The sequence below is a fragment of the Mytilus edulis genome, chromosome 2, assembly GCF_963676685.1.
Source record: "Mytilus edulis chromosome 2, xbMytEdul2.2, whole genome shotgun sequence".
NCBI lineage: Eukaryota > Metazoa > Mollusca > Bivalvia > Mytilida > Mytilidae > Mytilus > Mytilus edulis.
The window spans coordinates 102626908-102641587 of NC_092345.1; the positions used below are offsets into that span (position 1 = coordinate 102626908).

At 34.7% G+C, this 14680-nt stretch overlaps 1 protein-coding gene across 1 annotated transcript in view; it reads right to left on the minus strand.

Moving 5' to 3' along the window:
- Positions 1–1081: 1081 nt before the first annotated feature.
- LOC139511132 (uncharacterized) overlaps positions 1082–14680 on the minus strand; it is a 72788-nt gene continuing 59189 nt past the window's right edge. The window contains exons 31-36 of the mRNA XM_071297704.1: positions 13880–14081; positions 12567–12806; positions 11665–11885; positions 11025–11130; positions 4695–4811; positions 1082–1223 (exon numbers count right to left, since the gene is read on the minus strand). Of these exons, the coding sequence (XP_071153805.1) occupies positions 1084–1223; positions 4695–4811; positions 11025–11130; positions 11665–11885; positions 12567–12806; positions 13880–14081 (1026 nt within the window). The 3' untranslated portion in view covers positions 1082–1083. The remainder of the gene's footprint in view (positions 1224–4694; positions 4812–11024; positions 11131–11664; positions 11886–12566; positions 12807–13879; positions 14082–14680) is intronic.

Consider the following 14680-nt stretch of genomic DNA (forward strand, 5'->3'; position numbering starts at 1 on the left):
TTTGTCATATGTCTCCCGTCAACTGTTATAGATTTACCAGTAGTGTCAGGTGGTGTTATATCCACTGTTATAGGACTTACCAGGCATTTATCTCACTTGCATTTGTCATATGTCTCCCGTCAACTGTTATTTTACCAGTAGTGTCAGGTGGTGTTATATCCACTGTTATAGGACTTACCAGGCATTTATCTCACTTGCATTTGTCATATGTCTCCCGTCAACTGTTATAGATTTACCAGTAGTGTCAGGTGGTGTTATATCCACTGTTATAGGACTTACCAGGCATTTATCTCACTTGCATTTGTCATATGTCTCCCGTCAACTGTTATAGATTTACCAGTAGTGTCAGGTGGTGTTATATCCACTGTTATAGGACTTACCAGGCATTTATCTCACTTGCATTTGTCATGTGTCTCCCGTCAACTGTTATAGATTTACTAGTAGTGTCAGGTGGTGTTATATCCACTGTTCCAGGACTTACCAGGCATTTATTTCACTTGCATTTGTCATATGTCTCCCGTCAACTGTTATAGATTTACCAGTAGTGTCAGGTGGTGTTATATCAACTGTTATAGGACTTACCAGGCATTTATCTCACTTGCATTTGTCATATGTCTCCCGTCAACTGTTATAGATTTACCAGTAGTGTCAGGTGGTGTTATATCAACTGTTATAGGACTTACCAGGCATTTATCTCACTTGCATTTGTCATGTGTTTCCCGTCAACTGTTATAGATTTACCAGTAGTGTCAGGTGGTGTTATATCCACTGTTATAGGACTTACCAGGCATTTATCTCACTTGCATTTGTCATATGTCTCCCGTCAACTGTTATAGATTTACCAGTAGTGTCAGGTGGTGTTATATCCACTGTTATAGGACTTACCAGGCATTTATCTCACTTGCATTTGTCATGTGTCTCCCGTCAACTGTTATAGATTTACCAGTAGTGTCAGGTGGTGTTATATCCACTGTTATAGGACTTACCAGGCATTTATCTCACTTGCATTTGTCATATGTCTCCCGTCAACTGTTATAGATTTACCAGTTGTGTCAGGTTGTGTTATATCCACTGTTATAGGACTTACCAGGCATTTATCTCACTTGCATTTGTCATATGTCTCCCGTCAACTGTTATAGATCTACCAGTTGTGTCAGGTGGTGTTATATCCACTGTTATAGGACTTCCATAAACTGTTGTACTTCTATTCAATAAGTCAAAACCTCATAATAAAAAAGACATTTGGGTTAATTTTAATGTGGATTTTTAACTTTTAAGCAAGAAAATTTTAAACATTACAAAATTAAAGTTTGTTTACTGTTTAGATAATCAAACTGTGATTCAAATAGCAAACACTGAGGTAGATGGTTGTTTTTTCTCTCTCTCTCAATGGATTATTATTAAGATAAATAACACATATAAAGATGCATTTCATTGGCAGCTTTTTCTGCATCTTTATTTGTTTCTTTTAGTACACTTCCGGCATTTGAGGTCGTTTTTAAGGATTGATTTTATTTGCTGGATATAGATGTTTATCAGCATTACACGGTAAAGCATGTCCCCAAAAATACTGACACGTAATTCCAGGATGCTCAAATGCGTTTCTTAGTTTCTAAAAAAAAAATAATGAAACTTCGTACATAATTAATATATGTAAGAATATAATTTTTAAAGTATTGTATCAAGACGACATTTTAAAGCTTCTAGGCTACGGGTGCCATGTCATATACTTATCTTTGTTACTTCAATGTTTTATAGTGTCATTTCTGTTCTATATCAAAATCATTATTTTCCTTTTTAGCTCACCTGGCCCGAAGGGCCAAGTGAGCTTTTCCCATCACTTTGCGTCCGGCGTCCGTCGTCCTGCGTCCGTCGTCGTCCTGCGTCCGTCGTCGTCCGTCGTCGTTAACTTTTACAAAAATCTTCTCCTCTGAAACTACTAGGCCAAATTAAACCAAACTTGGCCACAATCATCATTGGGGTATCTAGTTTAAAAAATGTGTCCGGTGACCTGGCCAACCAACCAAGATGGCCGCCATGGCTAAAAATAGAACATAGGGGTAAAATGCAGTTTTTGGGTTATAACTCAAAAACCAAAGCATTTAGAGCAAATCTGACATGGGGTAAAACTGTTTATCAGGTCAAGATCTATCTGCCCTGAAATTTTCAGATGAATTGGACAACCCGTTGTTGGGTTGCTGCCCCTGAATTGATAATTTTAAGGAAATTTTGCTGTTTTTGGTTATTATCTTGAATATTATTATAGATAGAGATAAACTGTAAACAGCAATAATGTTCATCGAAGTAAAATTTACAAATAAGTCAACTTGACCGAAATGGTCAGTTGACCCCTTTAGGAGTTATTGCCCTTTTTAGTCCATTTTTAACCATTTTTCGTAAATCTTAGTTATCTTTTACAAAAATCTTCTCCTCTGAAACTACTGGGCCAAATTAAACCAAACTTGGCCACAATCATCATTGGGGTATCTAGTTTAAAAAATGTGTGGCGTGACCCGGCAAACCAACCAAGATGGCCGCCATGGCTAAAAATAGAACATAGGGGTAAAATGCAGTTTTTGGGTTATAACTCAAAAACCAAAGCATTTAGAGCAAATCTGACATGGGGTAAAACTGTTTATCAGGTCAAGATCTATCTGCCCTGAAATTTTCAGATGAATTGGACAACCCGTTGTTGGGTTGCTGCCCCTGAATTGATAATTTTAAGGAAATTTTGCTGTTTTTGGTTATTATCTTGAATATTATTATAGATAGAGATAAACTGTAAACAGCAATAATGTTCATCGAAGTAAAATTTACAAATAAGTCAACGTGACCGAAATGGTCAGTTGACCCCTTTAGGAGTTATTGCCCTTTTTAGTCCATTTTAACCATTTTTCGTAAATCTTAGTTATCTTTTACAAAAATCTTCTCCTCTGAAACTACTGGGCCAAATTAAACCAAACTTGGCCACAATCATCATTGGGGTATCTAGTTTAAAAAATGTGTGGCGTGACCCGGCAAACCAACCAAGATGGCCGCCATGGCTAAAAATAGAACATAGGGGTAAAATGCAGTTTTTGGGTTATAACTCAAAAACCAAAGCATTTAGAGCAAATCTGACATCGGGTAAAATTGTTTATCAGGTCAAGATCTATCTGCCCTGAAATTTTCAGATGAATCGGACAACCCGTTGTTGGGTTGCTGCCCCTGAATTGATAATTTTAAGGAAATTTTGCTGTTTTTGGTTATTATCTTGAATATTATTATAGATAGAGATAAACTGTAAACAGCAATAATGTTCATCAAAGTAAAATTTACAAATAAGTCAACTTGACCGAAATGGTCAGTTGACCCCTTTAGGAGTTATTGCCCTTTTTAGTCCATTTTTAACAATTTTTCGTAAATCTTCTTTATCTTTTACAAAAATCTTCTCCTCTGAAACTACTGGGCCAAATTAAACCAAACTTGGCCACAATCATCATTGGGGTATCTAGTTTAAAAAATGTGTCCGGTGACCCGGCCAACCAACCAAGATGGCCGCCATGGCTAAAAATAGAACATAGGGGTAAAATGCAGTTTTTGGGTTATAACTCAAAAACCAAAGCATTTAGAGCAAATCTGACATGGGGTAAAATTGTTTATCAGGTCAAGATCTATCTGCCCTGAAATTTTCAGATGAATTGGACAACCCGTTGTTGGGTTGCTGCCCCTGAATTGATAATTTTAAGGAAATTTTGCTGTTTTTGGTTATTATCTTGAATATTATTATAGATAGAGATAAACTGTAAACAGCAATAATGTTCATCAAAGTAAGATTTACAAATAAGTCAACGTGACCGAAATGGTCAGTTGACCCCTTTAGGAGTTATTACCCTTTATAGTCAATTTTTAACCATTTTTCGTAAATCTTAGTAATCTTTTAGAAAAATCTTCTTCTCTGAAACTACTGGGCCAAATTTAACTAAACTTGGCCATAAACATCATTGGGGTATCTAGTTTGAAAAATGTGTCCGGTGACCCGGCCAACCAACCAAGATGGCCGCCATGGCTAAAAATAGAACATAGGGGTAAAATGCAGTTTTTGGGTTATAACTCAAAAACCAAAGCATTAAGAGCAAATCTGACAGGAAGTAAAATTGTTGATCAGGTCACGATCTATCTGCCCTGGAATTTTCAGATGAATCGGATAATCGGTTGTTAGGTTGCTGCCCCTGAATTGATAATTTTAAGGAAATTTTGCTGTTTTTGGTTATTATCTTGAATATTATTATAGATAGAGATAAACTGTAAACAGCAATAATGTACAGCAAAGTAAGAACTAAAAATAAGTCAACGTGACCAAAATAGTCAATTGACCCCCCTAAGGAGTTATTGCCCTTCATAGTCAATTTTTAACAATTTTTCTTAAAATTTGAAGATTTTCAATAACATTTTCCACAGAAAGTACTGTTAGAGATAATTGTAAGCAGCAAGAATGTTTAGTAAAGTAAGATCTACAAACACATCACCATCACCAAAACACAATTTTGTCATGAATCCATCTGTGTCCATTGTTTAATATTTACATAGACCAAGGTGAGCGACACAGGCTCTTTAGAGCCTCTAGTTTAATACACCTTAACAAAATTTAAAGTATGTTCCTAGACATGAAATTATTAGCAGATAACGTTAATTTGATATTTAAATACAATTACCCGTTAGTTTAACAAAGTATTGGTGTCCATTTTGTAAGTTAAGTCCATGGAATGAAACATGGTTTGTTATTCCTACATTTACACTGTCAATCACATCTTTTCCATTTTCTGTTGAACCTGTAAGCAAAACCAATTGTGTTTTGACATAGGAATACCAATTTGAAGCAAATTCAATTATTTGTTCTTATTTATATGTTTTCTGTTCCTCCGTTTTTTTTTAATGAAAATTTAATCTTAAACCAACATTAAAAACAGTGGTTGTTTCATCAAAATCTGAACATTTTTGCTACCCAAGAATACCATACAATGCGTTATGTCCTTGTCGCTTCTCTTTGAATCACAAGAAAAACAAATCAAAGCGCTGTAAGCACTGTAGGCAGTTAACCAAAAAACAAGGCAAACATAATAATGAAAACTGTGGCAATGTTGCTTCAACTTTTTTTTTTAAAGATTTAAAAGAACAAACATTAAACATTCATATATAATTGTACATTTATGTTCATTTAATGAATTAAACATTAAGGCAAATAATTCATATTTTATCAAGGTTTTCAATAGCAACGCACATGACCACGAATGGTCATGAGTCTTTAATGAGTCAGCAGTGGTACAAATTTGCAATGATTGCAGTTCTTCTACTTGATCGTAATTGTTCGTATTAGTTGACTGTTAGTAGTTCAAGTTGACTTTAGTACAAGCTTGTAAAAGTATGAATGGACTTGCTTCCCTGGAAACAAAAACTGAGTTTGTGTTGTACAGTACAAAAGTTATGAGACACAAATCAGACAAATGTTTACTACTACAGGGATCAATGGTGAGGTCTGACTGATAAATGTAAATGACTCCCACCTTCACACCAAGTCCATGATGTCTAAGTTTGTAATAAAATGACAGGTGTTAGGGTCTAGCAAAGTGATATGCATATGTGTCGCCTATGAGATTCACCTTGTATGTCATTCAATCTTTTTTGAAATGACAAACAGGAATGAATATGGTTTAGGCATTGGTATCTCAATCTTTTACAAGTTCTCCAAACACAAACAAGAGGGTGTGGGGTGACCATAGGGACTACCCCTAATTTTCATTTGATTTTTATAATATACCATACATGAATATATATGGTTTATTGGTGGGGATCTCGACCGTTATCAAGCTTTCAAACAGGAGGGGGTGGGGGACCCCAGTGACTTCCCCTTTATTTAATTTGATTTGTTATATTGTCCAATACATGAATATATATGGTTGAGGAGTGGGGATCTCATCTGTTTCTAAGTTATCAAACAGGAGTGGGTAGGGTGATCCTAAGGACTCTCCCTATATTTCATTTGATTAGTTCTCATACATGAATATATATGGTTTAATTTAAAGGTGGGGATCTTGACTATTTCCAATTTCTCTATCAGGTGACTGCAGGGACTCCCCCTATATTTCATTTAAAAGGGGGACGAAAGATACCAAAGGGACAGTGAAACTCATAAATCTAAAGCAAACTGACAACGCCATGGCTAAAAATGAAAAAGACAAACAGAAAAACAATAGTTCACATGACACAACATAGAAAACTAAAGAATAAACAACACGAACCCCACCAAAAACTAGGGATGATCTCAGGTGCTGCGGAAGGGTAAGCAGATCCTGCTCCCGTGACATGCGGCACCCGTCGTGTTGCTTATGTGATTACAAATCCGATAAATAGTCTAATTTGGTAGGTCAAATTCATGAAAGGGAAGGGGATTGTAGTTGAGACTTAAGGAACATATCCGATATCATTTGTGAAACGGTTATTCCATAACGGTCAACCAACTCGTGATGGCGTCCGTAAAATTTACGAAGGGATGATTTCAACTTCACCATTTGGAACTCTTGATTTAATAGCTTCCTTGTGAGCAGTAACCCTCTATCAAGAAAATCATGATAGGAAATGCCAGCACGGGAATATCGTATCAATTGGGAGATATATACCCCGTATGCAGGTGCTGCTGGAATGTTGCTACTTAGAAATGGAAAGTTCACAATTGGAAAGCTGAAATCATCTCTTTTGTCGTAAAGTGTTGTCTTCAACCGACCCTCATTGTCAATTTCTAGATGTAAGTCAAGACATGAAGCCGACTTAACTGTATCTGTAGTATCCTTTATCTCCAATTCTATGGGATATAGATGCGATCCACATAGTCACCAAATTTTGAATTGTTTAATTTAGAGTTGTGGATCCCAACTGTTTCAAACTCTCAAACATGAGGGGTAGGGTGACCACAGGGACTTCCCCTATATTTCATTTTGGTCTGTTGTGGATAGTTGTCTCATTGGCAATCATACCACATCTTTTTTTATATAAGAAACTTCCAGCTATTTTAACTGACCTATCATGCCGCATGTGGAGCAGGATCTGCTTACCCTTCCGGAGCACCTGAGATCACCCCTAGTTTTTGGTGGGGTTCGTGTTGTTTATTTCTTTAGTTTTCTATGTTGTGTCATGTGTACTATTGTTTTTCTGTTTGTCTTTTTCATTTTTAGCAATGGCGTTGTCAGTTTGTTTTAGATTTATGAGTTTGACTGTCCCTTTGGTATCTTTCGTCCCTCTTCTATCAAAACTGAGAGGAAAAAAATACCCCTTGAAATTGCAGTAATATGTTTAACTTGAAAAACATTTAACATGCATTACCAACATTTATCACTGATAAAAAAAAATTAAACTGTTAGATAAACTGTTACCACTGTCACATTGTATTGGATTTTGACATTGGTTAAAAATGGCTAGTCATTTTGTTTAATTTGTTCGGGGCGTACTACATGTTTTAGATTCACCACTTTAGCTCTTTCGTAAAAAGATAAGTTTAGCACATATATTATTGATCCAAATTGAAAGAAACCACGTTTCAGAGCATATCTGGACCAAACCGGACCAATTAATACAAACTGATGCGTCTTTATCAGGAATAGGTGGTATTTTTTTTAATAGTTGCATCACTGAGTACTTTCATTGTGATATACATACATCTTGGTCAGGTCACCATATTAGTGTTTATGAACTTCTGGCTGTCCTGATCAGTTTTAAAGTGTGGGGTAAAAAACTGCAAAATAAACGTATTGTGTTGCAATGTGACAATTCATCTTCAGTCAGTCTACTTAATACAGGTAGATGTCGTGATAAAATCATGCTAAGCTTAGCAAGAAACATTTGGTTAATTTGTGCTCAATATAACATTCAGATCAAAGCGATTCATATTCAAGGAATAAACAATCGAGCAGCAGATATATTGTCGCGTTGGACATCACTTGAAAACCCTTATGCAAAACTGTCGACTGCTTTAGATGACAATTATATGTTAGATATTGAAGTGTTGGACAATCTATTTAAGTTAGACTTTTCAATTTAATTTCAGAAACTGGATCACATGAATGGCTTTCACTTCGTCGGAAAGCAAGAACAGTTTTAAAAGCAGCTTTCAGACCGGGAACCTTTAAAAATTTGAGGACTCAGCTTAATACATATCTTTTGTTTTGTGAAAAGTTTTGTAGATCAGCATTTCCTGTTGGTCAAGAGACACTCTGCGGATATGTGTGTTTTTTGTCAGATAACTTTAAGAATAGTGGATCCGTTAGAAACTACTTATCAGGTGTTAAAACTTGGGCCATTCTGTTAAATTTTGATACTGAGGAATTTAATTCACCGTCGCTCAGACTAACCTTGTCAGGTATTGACAAGCTTAATACTAATGTTCCAAATATAAAATTACCATTTGAACCATATCATTTGAACCGCATGTTTGAAATCCTAGATATGACAAGTGTACAGGATGCTGTAATGTGGGCTGTTATTATGATAAGCTTTTATGCTATGCTTAGAAAATCACAATTCGCTAACAATTCAAGGACAACGTTTAACCCTAAGGAGCAGTTAACCAGAGGTGACATTCAAATTACCGAGGAAGGATTAATTATCGATATACAGTGGTCAAAAACTAGTCAAAAACACAAAAATATTCACCAGATTCCTCTTAAAAGAATTGAGGATTGTGTTCTATGTCCGGTACTGGCTTATTCTAGAATGGTATCAATGTTGCCTGCACTACCAGGAGAACCCGCTTTTGGTCTAAGTGATAGTAAGGGAAAGATTTGTGCCTTTTCAAAATCAGACATCGACAAAATCCTTCACAAACTCTTAGTGCGTTGCGGAATAGATACTTCACAATACTCGTTTCATAGCTTGCGTAGAGGCGGTGCAACTTGTGCATCAGCTGCTGGATGCACAGACTCGGAAATTTGTACAATAGGCAATTGGGCTTCCTCTTGCTACAAGGGCTACATCAAACACTCTACTGACAAACTTTATTACATCTCAAGCAAAATGGGCCTTTTTTTGCAAACTTTCCTACTCATAAATGTCCATGTTTTTTTTTTTTTTTTTTTTTTTTTTTGTCCTCTCTTTCATCTGATCTCTGTGCTTGGCATTGCGTTGCCTTGGTGATTGTGGTGTTCAGTTTTTTATATGACATATTGTTGAACATAACATTGTTTCTTTATGCGTGTTTGCATATTTATATTTTGTATGCGTATTTGCATTTGATTTATTAAACACCACCTTTGAATGCCAGCACAGACTTCAGTTTTATATAGCCATTCTAAAGTACAGTACAAATTGGTTAAAAATGGCTAGTCATTTTGTTTAATTTGTTCGGGGCGTACTACATGTTTTAGATTCACCACTTTAGCTCTTTCGTAAAAAGATAAGTTTAGCACATATATTATTGATCCAAATTGAAAGAAACCACGTTTTTATCCCTCCCGCCCACCCAATTAAGAATCATTGTTTGCATTTCATATGTATTATGTTGAAATGTTTTTTGTTAACATGTATTAGCTTGCAACTTTAGTGAAATGTTGTTTGCATTTTTTTTTTTAAATTATTTTTGTTGTTTAATTTTTCAAAATTACTTTTACCTTTATAGGTGATTGTGGTGTTCAGTTTTTTATATGACATATTGTTGAACATAACATTGTTTCTTTATGCGTGTTTGCATATTTATATTTTGTATGCGTATTTGCATTTGATTTATTAAACACCACCTTTGAATGCCAGCACAGACTTCAGTTTTATATAGCCATTCTAAAGTACAGTACAAATTAAAATTGATGTACAAAATATTTTCTGCTTTTTCTTTCTTTTATATATATATCTGAGACTACTTTGTTATAGTAGTCTCAGCCTATATCTTTTGGTTTTCAATTCTAGTGTTTATATTTATTCACCATGCATAGATGTATTTTGTCACCCGTCTTAAAATAGCCAAAACCCGGGATTACCCTTATCCCCTTCCGGAATCGGATCCGATATTGTAATCTCGCGGCAGCCATTTTATTTCCAATGTTGTTTTTGACAGAGAGTGAGATACGATTTCACTCGGATTTACACATTATTAATCGGCGATTTTCTGTATAAAGCTAGCGGTTGAACAAATTGAACATCGCTCTCATGAACGGTAATCATAAAAATAAGTTTGAGATCGTTTATTGATCTTTATTAGGAAACTTTGGTAAAAATGTTTGCAAAGTAATTTTTTTATTTTCTGTCAAGGTCCGTCGGGCATGTAGGGCGTAGCTAGTAACCAAGTAGAAAGTCCGACTGCAAAATTGGAAAGTCGCAGACCTCGGACCACCGCTAATTTGAAACCTTGCGTCCAAATTGAAAAGATACGAAAATTTCGTTTTCTAATTCAAAATTGCCGCCAACAGCGTGATCAGTTGAACTTATATAATAGACTACTGACGTATACATACGTAGTTGACTACGTATTGACGACAAACAATATTCCTACGACTTTTGAAATTTGGGATATCTTGACTACTTGTCTTTAGAGATTTTCGGCGATTAAATATTTCATACATTTGTTCTTTGACATCTTAGCCAAAAGCTCAGGGGATTATAAACTACATAAGGATTTCTAATGTGCTCTACTTCCTATGTGCAACTTCAAAACTTTTGGGAAAATCGACGATCATTTAAGGTTTTTCTGGTCATATTTTTTGTAATCCAGAATGAAAAGTATGAAAAAACTGTCCAATAAGTTATAAATAATATAGTAGCCAGCTAGATGATAACAATGACACATATTTCAGCATTTGTTGGGTAGCACACAAATCCAGGGTGCTCGCATAAGGCAGCTTAACTGCCTAAAAACCATAAATGACTACATTTGTACATGACACGGATCAATAAAGCGATGTCCCTTTTTAAATCATAACAAATCAACAAATTAATGAGGTTTCATCAATTAAAAGAATGCATATGTCGCCGTAGTATTTAGCAATTGAAGAAAAAACTAAACTTACCAACAGATACAACATATTTTGATATACCGGTTGAGTGCATTGCTTTATCATGTTCCTCAACATCTATAAAAGAATCCCAAGTGATAGATATGTCTGACGATGATGTCTGTAAATAGAATATCTATGTGTAACATTGATTGATTGATTGTTATGTGCTTAACGTCGAGTGGCAACTATTTCACAAGAAATCGGAAAATCAGAGTATGACTTATTGCAGCGGCTCTTTATCGTGCAGATTTGGATCACAATTATGATAAGACGATACACCAGATACAACAAACAGGTGCAGTTGATGTAAGGTCTAGATAGACGGTATTAGTCCAAAGACGTTATGATTTCTTAACCTTATTTAACTCGATGTGACGAATCAAATATATATCATACCGTGGATGAAATAGCATTTATTTGTAATCCGACCTTATAAGATTTATAAGTGTTTATGATAATAACAGGTATGATTAGCCATGTTTATAATTCCAACCTTTCACATTATGGTAAATTTTTGGAAATAGTGTATTAGAGTTCAACCTTCAGAATTATAGTAGCATTTTAGGAATATGACCTTCAGATTATGATAATATTTTGTAGTCCGGCCTTCAACCTCACGGTACGAATTTGAATCAGTAGTTATAACACGTACCTGGTAATTTGAGTTCGGATTGTTTCCGACCCATACTTGTCCGGAAGATGGTGGTGTTAGGTCAACTGTAACTCCATCACTACATTCATAAACCTCCTCGAGTGTTTCTGTCCATTTTTCATACTTAATTTCCGACTTGTTGGCATGAATACACACAATATAACGATGACCATGGCGTAAACTATTTGTTTTGTTGAAAATAACATTTACATACTGCTCATCTACAAGAAAATAACCAAAACTGATATTATTTAACGATTTATTAGGAGATGGCCTCTTAACGTTCAGTTTAAAGTGCTACATGCATATTCGCCATGTTTTCAATGTACAAAATGAAACAAAAACCAAGCTAACAAGTTGAAGTTACAACAAAGCATTTTATTCTAAGTATGAGCTTTACATTCTTTATTTTTATTCTTCCACGTCGTGCTGACCAGTACAATATAAATTTTTGTTCGTGCTCACGGAGAGTAATGAGGAAGGTACACTACCACAGTATACCTAACTGATATCAATCAAAAATATTTGAACCATATACTATTTTTATAGAGTGGTACCTTCATTTGGAATAAGAATGTGAATCATAACACTTGATTTTAAGTAAAAATTGCCAACAAAAGAACAAGTTACACATATTAGTCTCTAGAAACATACACTGGCAGAAGAATAACGAACAATGGATGAATTGCTTGTTGGAAAACAATTATTGTGTTAATTAGAGTTTTTATTGACGCTATCCTGACATCAGCAATATCTTATAGAACAGTTGAATAATTGGGAATGGACATAACAGCGGAACGATTAAAACTAGTATTTGTTGTATTATAGGTTACTTGGAAAAAATCTTGAGAAACTGTATCATTATCAATGCAAATTCAACATAATTCTATTATTATAATCACCTGTTATTCCACACGATAAAACATCAGGATGTGAACAAGGATCTTTGATAGACATATCAGTGAAAGATTTATAATATCGGTCAGCATAATTGTCCTTCACTTGTATTAAACCCCATGTATACAATCCATGACGAAGTGTGGGCCACACAGCAGATATGATATTGTTATAAGGTGTATAATCTATATCAGGAAAGTTCCATTCTGTATTTGTCTCCAGATGAATACTCATTCCTTGTGTTTCTGTAAAGAATATTTTATACGACATTAAATACAGAAGAAAATTATGACAACGCGCAGTTTTCAGGTTTATATAAACTACAATAAGGACGTCAAATTTGTAAGTCGGGATGACACAAAATAAATGCATCATTCTAATGCAACAAATTTGTAACGTTCATTTTGATTGGATAACGTCACATATTTACATGGCATCAATTGACAATTGATGCTATGGGACGTACGCGCAAGCGCAGACGGCATATGGCAAACTTTAAATACATGTTTTAACGTTGTTTTCAGTCAGTTTCATTAGAATGGAGATAAGAATATTGTATTTTAAGGTCCGACGACATCAATTGGGGATTTGATGGTCGAAAATACCCGTTTACTGTCTCCGCTAACGCGTCGCCAGTAAACTTAATTTGCGACCATCAAATCCCCCATTGATGCCGTCGGAGCTTAAAATACAATACAGTTATCTCCTAAATGGTATACCAATGTTCAATAGTCATTAATAGATTAAACTGACACAAATTCGAGTGACAAACTAAAATCGACGAAACACACCAATTATTAGAGGAAACAACGGTACAACATATACATTGAACTGCTACACAAGCAAACACCAACATACATAGACACGTGATATTAGGATAAAAACTGTAATTCTACTGACTTTGTACAGGACATTTAAAGAAAAAAGAAACGGTGGTTCGAACCTGGACTTTTCAAATAACATCTTTTATAAGAATTTTACACTAGTTACTCGCCGTACTGAAAATGTGAAATGAAGTCTAGTTAAATACAATTATAGAAATACACGGAACTCTCTGCATTTTTATTTGCCTTATATGTCAAAATTATCATCAATTGTGATGTTAGAGTTAGAAAATATTCTCTATGATAACCATCCAATCGAAACACACGACACAAGTTGAAATTATGCTCATCATAAACAACGCAGGTTTGGCACTTTTAAGATAGCAATATAATTATGTTATTCAAGAAACAAGTTCTAATGAATGTGAGTGATTATATCTAAAATTAATAGTGTTATCTAATTGTGAAAGGTTTCCACTACTTCAATATGATACCTGCTGCTGAAGATGTATCTTTTTCGCCACGAGCATCTATAACAACTTTTGGGTGAATTTGTCGTGGTCCATCATCAACATCACACAGTTTGATATCTGTAGACACTTCTGATGCTATTCCAACCTTGTTTGTACCTTTCACAGATATCCTTTTACATTTATGCAAACTGATGTCATCAGATAGTTGAATGTCAAAACTGAACTGTAAAGTTATTTATATTTTCTCATCAAGGATAAGTTTTAAAATATATAATAAAAGACAAACAAAATGTCGATGTTTAAGAAAAGAAACATGTAACCTATTCTTCAGCGTAAGATTTCAAATTACAACATGCAAATGAACAAAAATAGTAACTGGTGGACGGAAGCTTTTATAAAAATCAAGGTCTATAAACTTCACATGATCACTCATTGACAAGTTTAATATCATTTTTATGAATACCAGAATTTAGCTTCTAGTGAGTTAGTTGTCGACTGCTACAATTGTTTTTCGTTCTTATTAGCTTAACTTAACTAATAAACACACATTTCTATATTATTTCATAATTTTCAATGCAGTTACCTGATAATATTTAAATGCATACTCGTTGTTTATTCTGTTGTTTACACTGATCCAAATAACAATCTTACCACACTCCTAATTATAATAGTATGATCACATCACTCCTAATTTATGTATCAATTCCTTGGATTCAAAATGTTTAGGTTTAATCGTTCTTTGTGTAGTGACCGTTTATCTATAAAAACCCATCGGAAACATGCAATTGATCAAGAGTTATTTATATTTGACATGTTTTGTGC